Here is a 15,449-nt window from a genome sequence, read left to right on the forward strand (position 1 = left end):
GTGATGAGGGGGTCATTGATTTAAAATTGTCACTAAGAGAGTGAGGATAGAGATAAGGAGAATTTAGTTTGCATTTCTCCAATAAATGGCAACAGATGCGTTGGACTGAATGACCAACCTCTCTGATTTAAACTTCCAGGGTTGGGTTTTCTTCACTAAACCCATTCCAAATCTAGTAACACAGTGCGGTAATGGAAGGAAAATATGACAACAAAAGGTCCCCCCGAAACTCGGCCCCATAAAGAGCCTATCAAATGTTCCTTTGGGATCTCTGGCAAATCCACAATTATTGTCCATCCCTAGTTGCCCTGAGAAACTGGTGGTAATTGACTGGTTTATCAGACCACTTCAAAGACCAGTTAAGTGTCAATTACACTGATGTGGTACCAGAGTCACATATAGGCCGGACCAGTTAAGCATAACAGATTCTCTCCCTAAAGGACCAGTTGGGCTTTTATGGCAATCGGCCAGCTTTATATTTACTTTTGCTGATATCAACTTGCTGTAATTGGTGGAGAAACATGTAGTGTAGAGGAGGGAAGCGTTCAGAGTTTTACAGGGGTGAGGTGGACGGGCGTGAGGGAAGTGCGATGGCTAGGAGTAAAGCAGAGAAATGGAAGTGCAAAGACCTGTACTAACCCTTGCTCCTCATTGTCAGATTATTAAATCATTTCCTGCACTGAAACTTGGTCCTGGGGGTAATGCTGAGAGGAGGATAATGGGGTATTAGAGGATAAATGGAAATTAGTGAGGATACTTAACAAATATTTCACATTAGTGTTCACAAAAGAGAATGATATTGGGGAGGAGGTAAATCTGATTTGGTCAAAAGTGATATGAGAGATATTATAATAATTAAAAGGAAAGTATTAGAGAAATTAGTTAATCTGAAGCACGACAAAGTATCAGAATCTGATGGGATATATCCTATAATGCTGAGGGAAGTGAGGAAGAAATAGCAGAGGCCCTAGAAATTATAGGGAGATTTTACCTCTTAGCGGTTTTTGAGCAGAGGATGGGTGGGGTAGGTGGCCTTGCGCACGCAGTGAGCAGAATGGGGAGGTATTATAGAGCAGGAAAATGGCTGGAGGGTAATACGTGGTGGGAAGGATGAGAAATAGCTTTCCCAGTGCAACCATGTGACATCACTATGCTGCATGCGCTTGCTGTAAGGACAACAGGACTGCTGATGGTGCCGTTGGAAGTCAGTGGAGGGAAGCTTTAGTTCCCATTGCTCATTAGAGTATGAGCAGGTGTGGAGGAGGATGGGAATGTTGGGCGGGGGTGGCGGGGTGGGTGTTGCGGTTGGAAGTAATGTGCCAAGATATAATGCAGACAATGAGTTATGACAAGAAACAATTCTTACTGTGGCTAAATATGTAGGAAGTTTAAATTATTTCTGGCATTGAAACCATGCCTTAGGGGTGAGGCTGACTCCACTGACGGCTACGAGATCTTCCTCCAAACTTGCCCAGGGTCTGCCTGGGAGTTCAACTCTTCACGGAAGTACCTGCGCATCCTCGTTCCCTGCACTAAAATCTCCAGAATTGGGAATTGTGGTGCCCGTGATTAAGACCTTGCTGATGCTCAATTTCACATTCGAGTGTTGCAGTGGTAACCCAACATCCTCGCTTTGAGAGGATGCATCTTGCTTTCAGAAGTGCAGCTTATCTTTTGGGTCCACCTGAAATCTCACCCCCTTCATTGGCTTGTCAACATCTGAAAACTCATGGGCAAACCACCTCTCGTAGGTTGATGAGGCCCAACCATCAAAATAGTCTCACGCTTTTTGTGGGTAAATGGCACGTTTTCCCTGCCCATCCAGCACCAATTCAGTGCCTCAAGTTCAAATTGACCACAATATATTCTTCATTTTTTCTTTTTATTATATATAGGTCAGCTTTGGTTGAGTCATCTGTGTGGATTGGACTAAATAAGCCTAGCCCGAATGGTGGATTTATCTGGAGTGATGGCAGTCCAGTAAGTATTTTGACCTCAAGTGAGCAACAGTGTGTGATTTCAAAATAACTTCCTATTTTGTTTTTGAAATAAATAACCCCACATTTTAAAGTATGTCCATAGTTTAATTGTAATGCATTCCATTTTACTCATTATTTTGATGTCTTGCAGTGTGCTACATTTCTAGTTTTAGATGTTTAACAAAGACCTTTAAGAATTTAGTTAGCAACGAACATTTGTAGAATTAACTTTTTTTTCTCACCTGTTCACATTGTGGTTTTCAAACTTAAAGATTTACTTCAAAGGAACAAAAGCATTATGGAATATCCGAGCATCTAACGGTGCATTTACACAACAAGCTCACTGCCGGGGCAAAGCACTTATGTAAATGCACCAAAATGTTGAACAAACATTTTGTATCAGTCTTCACGGTAGAAGACACTAAAAATATCCCAATAGTGGATAATCAAGGGGCAAAAGGGAGGGAGGAATTATCACTAATGAGGTAGTATGAGATAAAATAATGGGACTAAAGACGGACAAGTCCCCTGGACCTGATGGCTTACATCCTCGGGTCTTAAGAAAAGCAACAGCAGAGATAGTGGATGTATTGGTTGTAATCTACCAAAATTCCCTGGATTCTGGGGCAGTCCCAGCGGATTGGAAAACTGCAAATGTAACACCCCTATTTAAAAAAAGAAGCAGACAAAAAGCAGGAAACTATAGACCAGTTAGCCTAACATCTGTCATTGGGAAAATGCTGGAGTCCATTATTAAGGAAGCAGTAGCAGGACATTTTCAAAAACATGATTCAATCAAGCAGAGTCAGCATAGTTTTATGAAAGGGAAATCATGTTTGACAAATTTGCTGGAGTTCTTTGAAGATGTAACGAGCAAGGTGGATGAGGGGGAACCAGTGGATGTGGTGTATTTGGATTTCCAGAAGGCATTCGATAAGGTGCGACATAAGAGGTTACTGTACAAGATAAAAGCTCACGGGGTTGGGGTAATATATTAGCATGGATAGAGGATTGGCTAACGAACAGAAAACAAAAAGTCGGGATAAATGGGTTATTTTCCGGTTGGCAAACAGTAACTAGTGGGATGCCGCAGGGATCGGTGTTGGGTCCTCAACTATTTACAATCTATATTAATGACTTGGAAGAAGGGACCGAGTGTACTGTAACCAAGTTTGCTGATGATACACAGAAGGGTGGGAAAGCAAATTATGAGGAGGACAGAAAAAATCTGCAAAAGGACATAGACAGGCTAAGTGAGTGGGCAAAAATTTGGCAGATGGAGTATAATGTGGGAACATATGAGGTTATCCACTTTGGCAGAAATAATAATAAAGCAAATTATAATTTAAATGCAGAAAAATTACAAAGTGATGCAGTACTGGAGAGAACTGGGGGTCTTTGTGCATGAAACACAAAAAGTTAGTATGCAGGTACAGCAAATAATCAGGAAGGCCAATGGAATCTTGGCCTTTATTGTAAGGATGATATAGTGTAAAAGCAGAGAAGTCCTGCTAGAACTGGACAGGGTATTGGGAAGTCCAGAACCAGGGGACACAGTCTTAGGATAAGGGGTAGGCCATTTAGGACTGAGATGAGGAGAAATTTCTTCACTCACACAGTTGTTAACCTGTGGAATTCCCTGCCGCAGAGAGTTGTTGATGCCAATTCATTGGATATATTCAAGACGGAGTTAAATATGGCCCTTACGGCTAAAGGGATCAAGGGGTATGGAGAGAAAGCAGGAAGGGGTACTGAGGGAATGATCAGCCATGATCTTATTGAATGGTGGTGCAGGCTCGAAGGGCTGAATGGCCTACTCCTGCAACTATTTTCTATGTTTCTATGTTTCTATGTTAAAAGACTTTTGATAAATTGTGGTGCAGCAAGGCCTCAAGGCCAGTCCTGACTCCCATTCGCACTAAACTGAGAACTTGCACAAAATAACTGATTCCCGTAATCGGCAGTGCTACTGTAAAGGTCTCCTACGATGGAGCGGTGCATAAGTTACCACTCTGGGTGGTACCAGGCGATAGCCCCACGCTGCTCGCAGAAGCTGGCTGGGGAGGATACGCTGGAACTGGGAAGACGTCCAAGCGCTCTCGCCCATCGACGACACTTCGTGTGCCCAAGTCCTAAACAAGTTCCCCTCGCTGTTCGAACCAAGCATCAGGAAGTTCCAAGGAGCAAAAGTGCAGATCCACCTAATTCCGGGGGCGCGACCCATCCATCACAAGGTGAGAGCAGTACCATACATGATGAGAGAAAGGGTAGAGATCGAGCTGGACCAGCTGCAACGAGAGGGCATCATTTCGCTGATCGACTTCAATAAATGGGCCAGTCCAATTGTTCCAATCCTCAAGGGAGATGGCACCGTCAGAATCTGTGCTGATTACAAAGTAACTAGCAATCGTTTCTCCCTGCAGGATCGATACCCACTACCAAAGGCAGATGAGCTTTTTGCGATGCTGGCGAGAGGGAAGACGTTCACGAAGCTGGACTTGTACTCCGCCTACATGACACCGGAGCTGGACGAATCATCGAAGGGCCTCACCTGCATCAGCACGCACAAAGGTCTCTTCATTTACAACAGATGCCTGTTTGGGATTCGATCAGCCGCGGCGATATTCCAGAGAAACATGGAAAGCTTGCTGAAGTTGCTCACGTGCACCGTGGTTTTCCAGGACGACATCTTGGTTACAGGTCGGGACACAGTCCAGCATCTGCAGAACCTGGAGGAGGTTCTTAGTCGGCTGAATCGCGTGGGGCTCGGGGTAAAACACTCGAACTACGTTTTCCTGACACCTGAAGTGGAGTTCCTGGGGAGAAGAATCACCGCGGATGGCATCAGGCCCACCGATTCGAAGACGGAGACAATCGAGAACGCACTGAGGCCACAGAACTTGAACGAGCTGTGGCCGTTTCTGGGATTCCTGAACTACTTTGCTAAATTCTTACCAGGTCTCTGCACACTGTTAGAACCACTGCACGCTTTACTGCGTAAAGGAGATGAATGGGTATGGGGTAAAAGCCAAGAAAATGCCTTTGTAAAAGCTAGAAAACTATTATGCTCAAACTAATTGCTTGTGTTGTATGATCCATGTAAGTGTTTGGTACTGGCATGTGATGTGTCGTCATATGGTGTCGGGTGTGTATTGCAACAAGCTAATGAATCTGGGAAATTGCAACCAGTTGTTTATGCATCCAGGAGTCTGTCTAAGGCTGAGAGGGCCTACAGCATGATTGAAAAAGAAGCATTAGTGTGTGTTTATGAGGTAAAGAAAATGCATCAATATCTGTTTGGGCTCAAATTTGAATTGGAAACTGACCATAAGCCACTGATATCCCTCTTTTCTGAAAGTAAGGGGACAAATACGAATGCATCAGCCCGCATCCAGAGATGGGCGCTCACGTTGTCCGCATACAACTACGCCATCTGCCACAGGCCAAGCACAGAAAACTGTGCCGATGCTTTCAGTAGGCTGCCATTGTCCACCACGGGGGTGGAAATGGCACAGCCTGCAGATTTAGTTCTGGTAATGGAAGCATTCGAGAGTGAGCAATCATCTGTTACTGCCCGACAGATTAGAACCTGGATGAGCCAGGACCCCTTACTGTCCTTATTAAAAAAACTGTGTGCTTCACGGGAGCTGTTCCAGTGTCCTATTAGAAATGCAGGAGAAAATAAAGCCGTATCAGCGGCGCAAAGATGAAATGTCTATACAGGCAGACTGCCTTCTGTGAGGTAATTGGTTAGTGGTACCATAAAAGGGCAGGGACACTTTCATTAGTGATCTCCACAGTACCCACCCAGGCATTGTAATGATGAAAGTGATAGCCAGATCCCACGCGGGTGGCCCGCTATCGATGTGGACTTAGAGTCCTGCATTCACAATGTAACACATGTTCATAGTTAAGCAATGCACCCAAGGAAGCGCCACTAAATTTATGGTCTTGGCCCTCCAAACTGTGGTCTAGGGTCCATGTCGACTATGCAGGCCCGTTCTTGGGAAAAATGTTCCTAGTGGTTGTAGATGCATACTCCAAATGGATTGAATGTGAGATAATGTCGGCAAGCACGTCCACTGCCACCACTGAAAGCCTGCAGGCTATGTTTGCCATGCAAGGCCTGCCTGATGTCCTTGTGAGTGAGAACGGGTCGTGTTTCACCAATGCTGAGTTCAAAGAGTTCATGACCTGCAATGGGATCAAACATGTCACATCTGCCCCGTTCAAACCAGCATCCAATGGTCAGGCAGAGAGAGCAGTGCAAACTATCAAGCAGAGCTTGAAGCGGGTAACTGAAGGCACACTGCAGACTCGCCTATCCCGAGTCCTGCTTAGTTACCGCACGAGACCCCACTCGTTCACTGGGATTCCACCCGCTGAACTGCTCATGAAAAGGGCACTTAAAGCTCTCGTTAGTCCACCCTGATCTACATGACCAGGTAGAGAGCAGGCGGCTTCAACAAAGTACATATCATGATAGTGCAAATGTGTCACGCGAAATTGAGATTGATGATCCTGTATTTGTGTTGAACTATGGACAAGGTCCCTAATGGCTTCCCGGCACTTTCGTGGCCAAAGAGGGGAGTAGGGTGTTTTGGCTCAAACTTTCAAATGGACTCATCTACAGGAAACACTTGGACCAAACCAAACTCAGATTCACGGACTATCCAGAGCAACCCACACTAGACCCTACCTGTTTTGACCCCCCAACACACACACCAGTGGCAACTGACACAGCGGTTGACCACGAAGCAGAACCCATCACCCGTAGCAGTCCAGCAGGACTCACCACACAAGGCAGCCCAGCAAGGCCAGCTGCACAGCAGCCCAGCGACGGCCCAAAAAACGACTCACCAAAACTAGCATTTGCACCGAGATGATCAACCAGGGAAAGAAAGGCCCCAGATCAACTCACCTTGTAAATAGTTACACTATTGACTTTGGGGGCGGTGGGGGGGGGGCGGGGAGGAGAGTGTTGTTATAGATGTAAACCTGGAAAATACATGTTTAACCACTAGAGGGCTCATCCCCTGGAGTCCCAAGGGATCCCACAATCCCTTGGGAGCAGCTGTACTTAAGGAGGCCTCACAGGCTGGAGAGGCACTCTGGAGGCACCTGCAATAAAAGACTAAGGTCGCATGTTACTTTGAGCTCATAGTATCTGGTCAGACTCTTTATTCATACACTACAGTTAATTTCTCTATATGCGTAACGCCGGGAAAAAATAATACCACCTGCCCACTTTTTTGGGGCGGAATCTTCAGAATTGGCAAAATCAACGCCTATAATATTGCTCAGCATTACTTTCCACAAGTAATTAATGCTGTGATTCAATAATACCGACCGCCCACTTTTTTTTGTCGTAAAGATCACATTTGCCGAAACTAACATGCAAGAAATTGCCCAGTGTCACTTTCACCACCTCGCACACATATTACCCACAATATCGCTCAACCAAAACACCGCTCAGAAAAAGTGCCATTTTTGGAATCACAGATCACTTCATTCAAAAGGCTGCTTCAACTTCGAGGGAGTTTGCATTGACTCTGGAGTTCTTCTCAGGTGAAGTGACCATCTCAGCAGACATATTTTCAGACTCTGGACTATTGGGGTTTACTCTAGGTGTATTTTAGTGAGGAAATTATTGCTTCTGATCAATCGCTATTATACTTTCATTGCAATTGAGCCAGCCATTTCTCAGCCTGCATCGATTAATACGCAGATGCTGCAGAGTGCAAATGGGTCAATGTCTGCTGCACATCATTATGTGCCCAATTTAAAATGTGCAAGATTGAGGAGGAGGTCCAGACCATACACACCCCGCACTTACAGCGAAAAGAGGTCTTACCTCGACGTGTCTGAGCACACCTGCCTTCGGAGATTGCGTTTCCACAAGGTGGTGATCAATGAAATATGTGAACTCATCAGGCCACATATGCAGAGTGCCATCAGGACAGCAGCACTGTTTGTCTACACGTCCGGTTTCTTTTGGGCCTACGTGGTCGAGATTTCCCCTCTGTCTCACCATGCCACCCATCGCTGCATTAGACAGGTCATGGAGGCCCTGTATGCGTGAAGGATGGACTTTATCAGATTCCCCATGACCACGGAGGCTCAGACTGACAGTGCTGGAGCATTCTACCACATTACTAAGTTCCCCAGGATGCAGGGAACAATACTGTGTACTCACATCGCCACGAGGGCACATTCTCAGGACTCAGAGCTTTTTCATAACAGAAAAGGATTTCACTCCCTGAAGGTCCAACTAGTTGTCAACCACAACTAGATCATAATGGCAGTGAATGCCAAATATCTGGGCAGCTTCGATGAGGACCTCCGCTATCCGCGGAATGTACTCAGTCATGGTGGCCAGCTGTCGAGATATGCTCCCCAATGCATCGAGGATCTAGTCACCAATGTCTACAGTCCTCCTGGACAACTGTACCATCTCGCCGCTCTCATGTAGCGCTCGTGGACCAGACCTGCCGCGTCCACGAGGTCTCTGCAGGGTCTGCCCTGTCCTGGGGACAAATGGGGTGCTCTGTGGTGAGATGCTTGGGGCCGGTACCTCCTGGGTGGAGGTGGGAATGGCCGGAGGAGCACTAAATGGCCTTGGGGTGGAATGGCTTCTGAAGCATGGCGATGCAGGTTCCTCGAAGTCCGCGCTCTCATCCATAGAGAACAGACCCAGTGGATTGACGGGCGAGAATCGGAGCTGCTCAGCAGATGTAGGATCATCTGGCGAGTCTGGCCCCGCGCCCCCACCTTCTGGCCTCTGTGATCTTGCCTAGGGCCGTGCTGCTGGCTGAGCTGCAAAACACGAATGAGGTTATTAGAGGAGAAGCGGGTGCTAGGGTGATAAGGTGATTCCAGCGCTACACACAGCATATGCACGACAAAAGCACCACCGCTATCAAGTTCATCACAGACATCACATTTAATGACCATCAACACATGGTGCACTGCAATGATTTTCATTCGGCCAGCATTATTTCTGGGACAATTTTAGAAATCATCTGTCATATATGATTGTTCGGATATGAGTGTGTGTGGCATCTATTGACTTTACATCACGCAATGGTGTAAGCTTTACTCACGTCGCTTCACTTCAGGGTCTGCAGATGCATCCGTGGCTATCCGCGGCTGCTTCCCCATGAGTGCGAGCACCTGCTCCTCCATATCAGTGATGTCGCTGGGGACTGGTGGCTCCCCACCCATTCGCCTCTGCATGGACCTCATCGTCGATAGCTTCTTCTGTAAAAGGTGACAGGACGACATGGCATGAGATCACTGTGTGATATCATTGCTGGGTACTGTCACAGAGACTGATACAACACATAACTGACAGAAGTAATCATGATTATTATAATTATCATTCTTTACCTAAAGACATGCACCCTGACCGTAGGCTTTGACTACAACATTCCCAATAAAAGTGAAAGACTTCACATCTAAATTATATAAATACATAAGTACATGTAAATAAATGTAATACTTACTCTTGCGGATCCCACAAGATCGTTCCATCGCTTGCTGCATTGGTTGCCCTCACGCACCTCGTTGGTTGCCGACGAGACCACCTCTGCTATCTCGGCCCAAATCTTCTGGTAGGCCTTTGAGGTAGGCTTCCCATGCCCTCCCTGGGTCAAATCACCCCAGCGTGTCTCGACCTCCTGCAGGAGGGAGGCATTTGCCTCGTCCGAGAATCTCTTGGCTCTTTTTGTGACCTCCAATATGCTCCTCTCCCAGCTCACTGCTCTCGCCAGCGTCAGTCTCCACAGCGTGCTGTGATGCCTCCTCCTCTTCCTCCATTATAGGCCAAATTCGGGCAAATATCTGGCTGGTAACAGCTAATTTTTGTTTCCCTATTTTCTCTAAAGTTCTAAACTCTCCCTTCCTCCTCCCAAAGCAGCCACACCACACTCACACGCGCCTTCAATCCCTCTCAGCTCCCTCTCTCTCTGTCTCCTCTTCTGCACATGTCATGATGACCCATGACCTCCTGAATCATGGGAATTGAGCATTGCCATGCTGTTGCTAAGGACAGCGACACTTTATGGCAGAAGGTCAGAGAGATTTAACGCTACCGCCCATTTCAGATCGCTCCAGAGAGCTGTGGGGGCAGAGTCATTGAATATATTTAAGGCGGTGATAGACAGATTTTTGAGCGATAAGGGAGTAAAGAGTTATGGGGAGCGGGCAGGGAAGTGGAGCTGAGGCCATGATCAGATCAGTCATGATCTTATTGAATGGCAGAGCAGGCTCGAGGGGCAAAATGGCCTACTCCTGCTCCTTATTCTTATGTTCTTATGTGGTGCCCAAGTTTCCTCAGGTCATTCTCCACTTCCATAAGTACAGTGGGAAGGGACCCTTGACCACCCACTGGTTGTGTCCCTGACCCCATTCATCTTTCAGGCATCGGGGTATTAGCATATATTGGATGTGTGCCCATGCCATTGTAGCACAACTTGGCATCCCACCTCAGGTTGGGGGAGAAAACTCTGCAGTGAATAGCCATAGTGTGAGTGAAGCTGCCTGAAGCTTTTTAAAATCTTTTTTTTTTTAAAAGCCAGCTTCCAAATAGTCCGGTTTCCTTGCAGCATTCGATCACTTTAAGATCGCTGATCAACTGTTGTAGAGAAACTGGTCTTGACATGTATGTATTAGCATGGATAGAGGGTTGGTTAATGGACAGAAAGCTGAGTAGGGATAAACGGGTCTTTTTCAGGTCGGCAGGCTGTAACTAGTGGGGTGCCGCAAGGATCAGTGCCTGGGGCCTCAGCTATTTACAATCTATATTAATAACCTAGATGAAGGGGCCGAGTGTAATGTATCCAAGTTTGCTGATGATACAAAGCTAGGTGGGACATTAAGCTGTGAGGAGAACACAAAGTATCTGCAAAGGGATATAGATAGACTAAGTGAGTGGGCAGTAAGGTGGCAGATGGAGTATAATGTCAGGAACTGTAAGGTTATTCATTTTGGTAGGAAGAATAGAAAAACAGAATATTTTTTATATGGTGAGAAACTTTTAAATGCTGGTGTTCAGAAAGATTTAGGTGTCCTTGTGCAAGAAGCACAGAAAGCTAGCATGCAGGTACAGCAAGCAATAAGGAAAAAATGGCATGTTGTCCTTTATTGCAAGGGGGTTGGAGTATAAGAGTAAGGAAGTCTTACTACAATTGTGCAGGGGCTTGGTGAGACCACACCTGAAGTACTGTGTACAGTTTTGATCTCCTTATCTAAGGAAGGATATAGTTGCCTTGGAGACAGTGCAATGAAGGTTCATTGGATTGATTACTGGAATGAGAGGGCTGCCTTATGATGAGAGGTTGTGTAGAATAGGTCTATACTCTCTGGAGTTCAGAAGAATGAGAGGTGATCGCAGCAAAACATACAAGATTCTGAAGGGGATTGACAGGGTAGATGCTGTGAGGTTATTTCCCCTGGCTGGAGAGTGTCTTACTAGGGGGCAGAGTCTCAGGATAAAGGGTAGGCCATTTAAGACAGAGATGTGGAGGAATTTCTTCACTCAGAGGGTTGTGAATCTTTGGAATTCTCTGCCCAGAGGACTGTAATCTCTGAATATATTCAAGGCTGAGATAGCTAGATTTTTGGACTCTAGGGGAATCAAGGGATATGGAGATCAGGCGGGAAAGTGGAGTTGAGTTCAATGGTCAGCCATGATCTTATTGAATGGCGGAGCAGACTCGAGGGACAGTATGGCCTACTCCTGCTCCTGCTCCTATTTCTTATGTTCTTATGTGATATCCCCCTCTGTGGCAACTTTAGGTCCCAGGGACACGCAAGCATTTCCTATGGCCAGTGTTGCTCGGATGCTAATGACATGAATTACATGATGTAGTTTCTGTGTAGCACATGCCTGGCAGATGTATTATGCAACCACCCCTAATTAGCCAGAGATTCTGAAGGAGATTGACAGGGTCGATGCTGTGAGGTTGTTTCAGTGGGTGGAAATAGAGCCAAGCACTGGACCCCAACCTCTGCCCCTACCCACCCAGGTTCCACTCCATTTACAGCCCCAGGGTCATGGAAATTCAGTCCAATGCAGTGTAAATGGGTTGTCAAGGCCTGAACTGACCTCAGAGAGTCTTACTCCACTTCTCAACTAGGCTTATATTCACTGGAATTTAGAAGAATGAGAGGGGATCTCATAGAAGCATATAAAATTCTGATGGGATTGGACAGGTTAGATGCAGGAAGAATGTTTCCGATGTTAGGGAAGTCCAGAACCAGGGTCACAGGCTAAGGATAAGGGGTAAGCCATTTAGGACCGAGATGAGGAGAAACTTTTTCACCTAGAGAATTGTGAACCTGTGGAATACTTTACCACAGAAAGTTTTTGAGACCAGTTCATTAGATATATTCAAAAGGGATTTAGAGTATGGAGAGAAAGCAGGAATGGGGTACTAAAGTTGCAAAAATGATCAACCATGATCATATTGAACGGTGGTGCAGGATCGAAAGGCCGAATGGCCTATTCCTGCACCTATTTTCTATGTTTCTATGTTTCACTTTGGTGTCAGATCAGGCTCTGATTCTACATTTAACCTACATTTACACTATAACTACAGTGTTGGTGTGAAGTAAAACCATTTCACAAGGAAACAGTGCTGTGTGACCACACCCTAAATCTCTCATCTGCACTTTCTAATTATTCCTGATATTAAGCATGTTCAAATAATATATCTATTTTCCCATTTAACATTTATCCCAAGCCATCCAAAGCAAGGAATTGGGCTCTTTTAAAAAAAAAATTCAGATTTAGGTTTGTTTAAACTAAGTTACCTTTATGTAAACTCAAACTGCCTTTACTTGCCATTGCATTGTAGTGGTGCATGCTCTTGTCCTAATTCATTGTATTTATTGCTATTTTTTTCTTTGTTCCCATATATTTCAAATAATTACACTGTTAAAAATGTTTATATCTTTGTTCTAGGTAGTGTATGAGAACTGGAATCCTGGCGAGCCCAACCAGTATCGTGGGATTGAGAACTGTGTTGAAACAGGAATGAGCACTAGCATGCAATGGAATGACATATTTTGTGAAAAGTTACATGACTGGATTTGCAAAATTAAAAAAGGCAAGGATTAAAGAATGGATTCTCACCATTTATCCAGTCATACTGAATTGTATTATGATTCGATTAAGAATATCATGTGCTGCGAACATGAGCTGCAAAGAAGTTGCTGTCTGCTACAACCTGGACCTTATTATCGTATCGACGTCCAACACATTCATATCAAATTCCTCTCTCCTCTGCTTTAATGGAGGAGCAATACTGTCTAAGATAAACAGTTTAACATCTCTATTAAAATAGCAGAGAGAGAAATTTCACACATGCTCTTATAATAAAATCACTCACAATAACTTCGAGGCTTATATGTTTATTCCACTCATGCAAAAGATGATAAAAGGAAAAAGTCACGGATGAGAAAAGACCATTTGACTCATTCTTTGAGGGCACTAACAAGATGATTGACACTGACACTGGTCTTCTTCAAAATAAGCTTAACTTGAGTCTTGGAGTTTTGTTAGGGGTTGGAAATGTGTTTCCTTCCTGAGCAAGGTCACATGAAATAGCACTTTGGTTGCCATGGTGACTGACGTGAAGATGGTATTTGTGTTTTATATTGTATTAGCTGTGTAAATGTCACTGTTTGTACAGAAAGCTTAGTACTAGTTATTGCTGATGATTTGCTATGGTTACTGCTGCCAAGTGCCAGAAAGCAGCCATTTGAGGGTTTTTTCCAGCTACTGTAGACACGTTAACCATTAAATAGTCACACTGATGGTCAGCATTTGCTGATGAAAATCAGCATAAAGTAGGACTCTGTACCTTCCGTGCCAGTCCTAACCCAGTCCTGCTGCTACTTAAAGTGAATCTAGCCATTGCATTTACGAGTAGCAGGAGTTCTTGGGTTGAAGTGGCAGTGAGGGAAGTGGGGTGGGGGGGGAGATGGGGGAAAGAAGGAAATGGATGGCTGTGAAGGAGGGAAAGGAGAGCAATGGATAGCCATGTGGAAGAAAGGGAAGTAGAAATGTATGTCATTGAAGGAAGTGGGAAGGGGGAAATGGATGCAGTGAAGGCGTTAGAAATTAGGGGCTCAAGTTTCGGCCTGAGTTGCTCCTATATTTTTGGAGCAACTAGTTTGGAATGGAGCATCTTAGAAATTGCAATTCTTGGCATTTAGTTTGTTCCAGTTCTAGTGAGTTAGAATAGTTTCATTTTAGAACAGATGTTTTTTTCAAAAGGGGGCGTGTCCAGCCACTTACGCCTGTTTTGCAAGTTTAGGCAGCGAAAACTTACTCCGAACTAACTTAGAAAGGAGTAAGTGTAGATTTTTGTATGCTCAGAAAAACCTTGCCTACACTTATAAATCAGGCGTAGGGAATGATGGGGTGGGGGGGAGTGAAGTTTACAAACGTTAAACACTTCACTTTTACAAATAAAGAGCCATCATCAATAATAAATGATAAATAAATCACAAATCAACCAATAAATCAATCAAAAAAATAAAAGCATAATAAAAAATCAATAAATAAAAAATTTAGTTTCTACTCACCTACTGCAGCACCGGGAGCCCTCCAATAGTGTGCTGGGATGGAGCCACCCCCCCGACCACCCCAGCCAGTGCCTCTTTCTCTGTCTCTGTCAGTGCCTCTGTGTTTCTGACAGTGAGGGGTGGGGGGAGAGAGGGGGGAGGGGGAAGGAGGGGGTGGAGAAGGAGGAGGGAGGGAGAGGAGGAGGGGGGGAGGGAGGGGGGAGAGGAGGGAGGAGGGAGGGGAGAGACAAGGGGGGAGGGAGGTGGGAGAGAAGGGGGGAGGGAGGGGAATAGGAGGGGGGAAGGGAGGGGGGAGAGAGGGGAGGGGGATAGGAGAGGAAGAGGAGGGAGGGGTGAGGGGGTGAGAGGAGAAGAGGGAAGAAAGGAGGGAGGGGGAGGAGAAGGGGGAGAGGAGGAGGGTGGGGGGAGGAAGGTGTGGAGGGGGAAGGGGAGTGAGGGGGAGAGGATGGAGGGGGGAGGGGAGGGCTGAACGGGATGGGGGGGAGGCGGGGGGAGCTAAACAGGAGGGGAGCTAGCTGAACGGGAAGGAGGCCCGAGTCCTGATCTTCGCCCGGGGAGCCCATTTGGCCAGGGCTAGGACCGGCATGCTTTGGGCCCCTCCCACGCAGCCTCGGGGGCGAGGAGCTACTGCACATGCGCGCACACTCTAGCGAGCATGTGCAGAAGTCCCGGCACTGTTTTCAGCGCCGGGACCTGTCTCCGCCCCCGACCCCTTGTGCTGCGCCACGCCGAGCACGAAGATGTCCTGAAGAGTCGCAGAATCACAAGGTAAGTTTTCGGCGCCCTTTTTATTCCAGAAAGTCAGCGCACCTTATAGAGAAACTTGGGCCCTAGGAGTGGCACTTTGGGATGGGGAGGAAGAAGTAGAGTGTCAAA

General features: G+C 46.0%; 1 protein-coding gene across 1 annotated transcript in view; it reads left to right on the forward strand.

Annotated features, from left to right (window-relative positions):
* LOC139263974 (macrophage mannose receptor 1-like) overlaps positions 1–15,449 on the forward strand; it is a 367,543-nt gene that overhangs the window by 258,260 nt on the left and 93,834 nt on the right. The window contains exons 14-15 of the mRNA XM_070880074.1: positions 1,896–1,980; positions 12,946–13,090. Coding sequence (XP_070736175.1) covers positions 1,896–1,980; positions 12,946–13,090 — 230 coding nt within the window. The remainder of the gene's footprint in view (positions 1–1,895; positions 1,981–12,945; positions 13,091–15,449) is intronic.

Source organism: Pristiophorus japonicus, chromosome 5 (genome assembly GCF_044704955.1).
Source record: "Pristiophorus japonicus isolate sPriJap1 chromosome 5, sPriJap1.hap1, whole genome shotgun sequence".
NCBI classification, from domain to species: Eukaryota; Metazoa; Chordata; class Chondrichthyes; family Pristiophoridae; genus Pristiophorus; species Pristiophorus japonicus.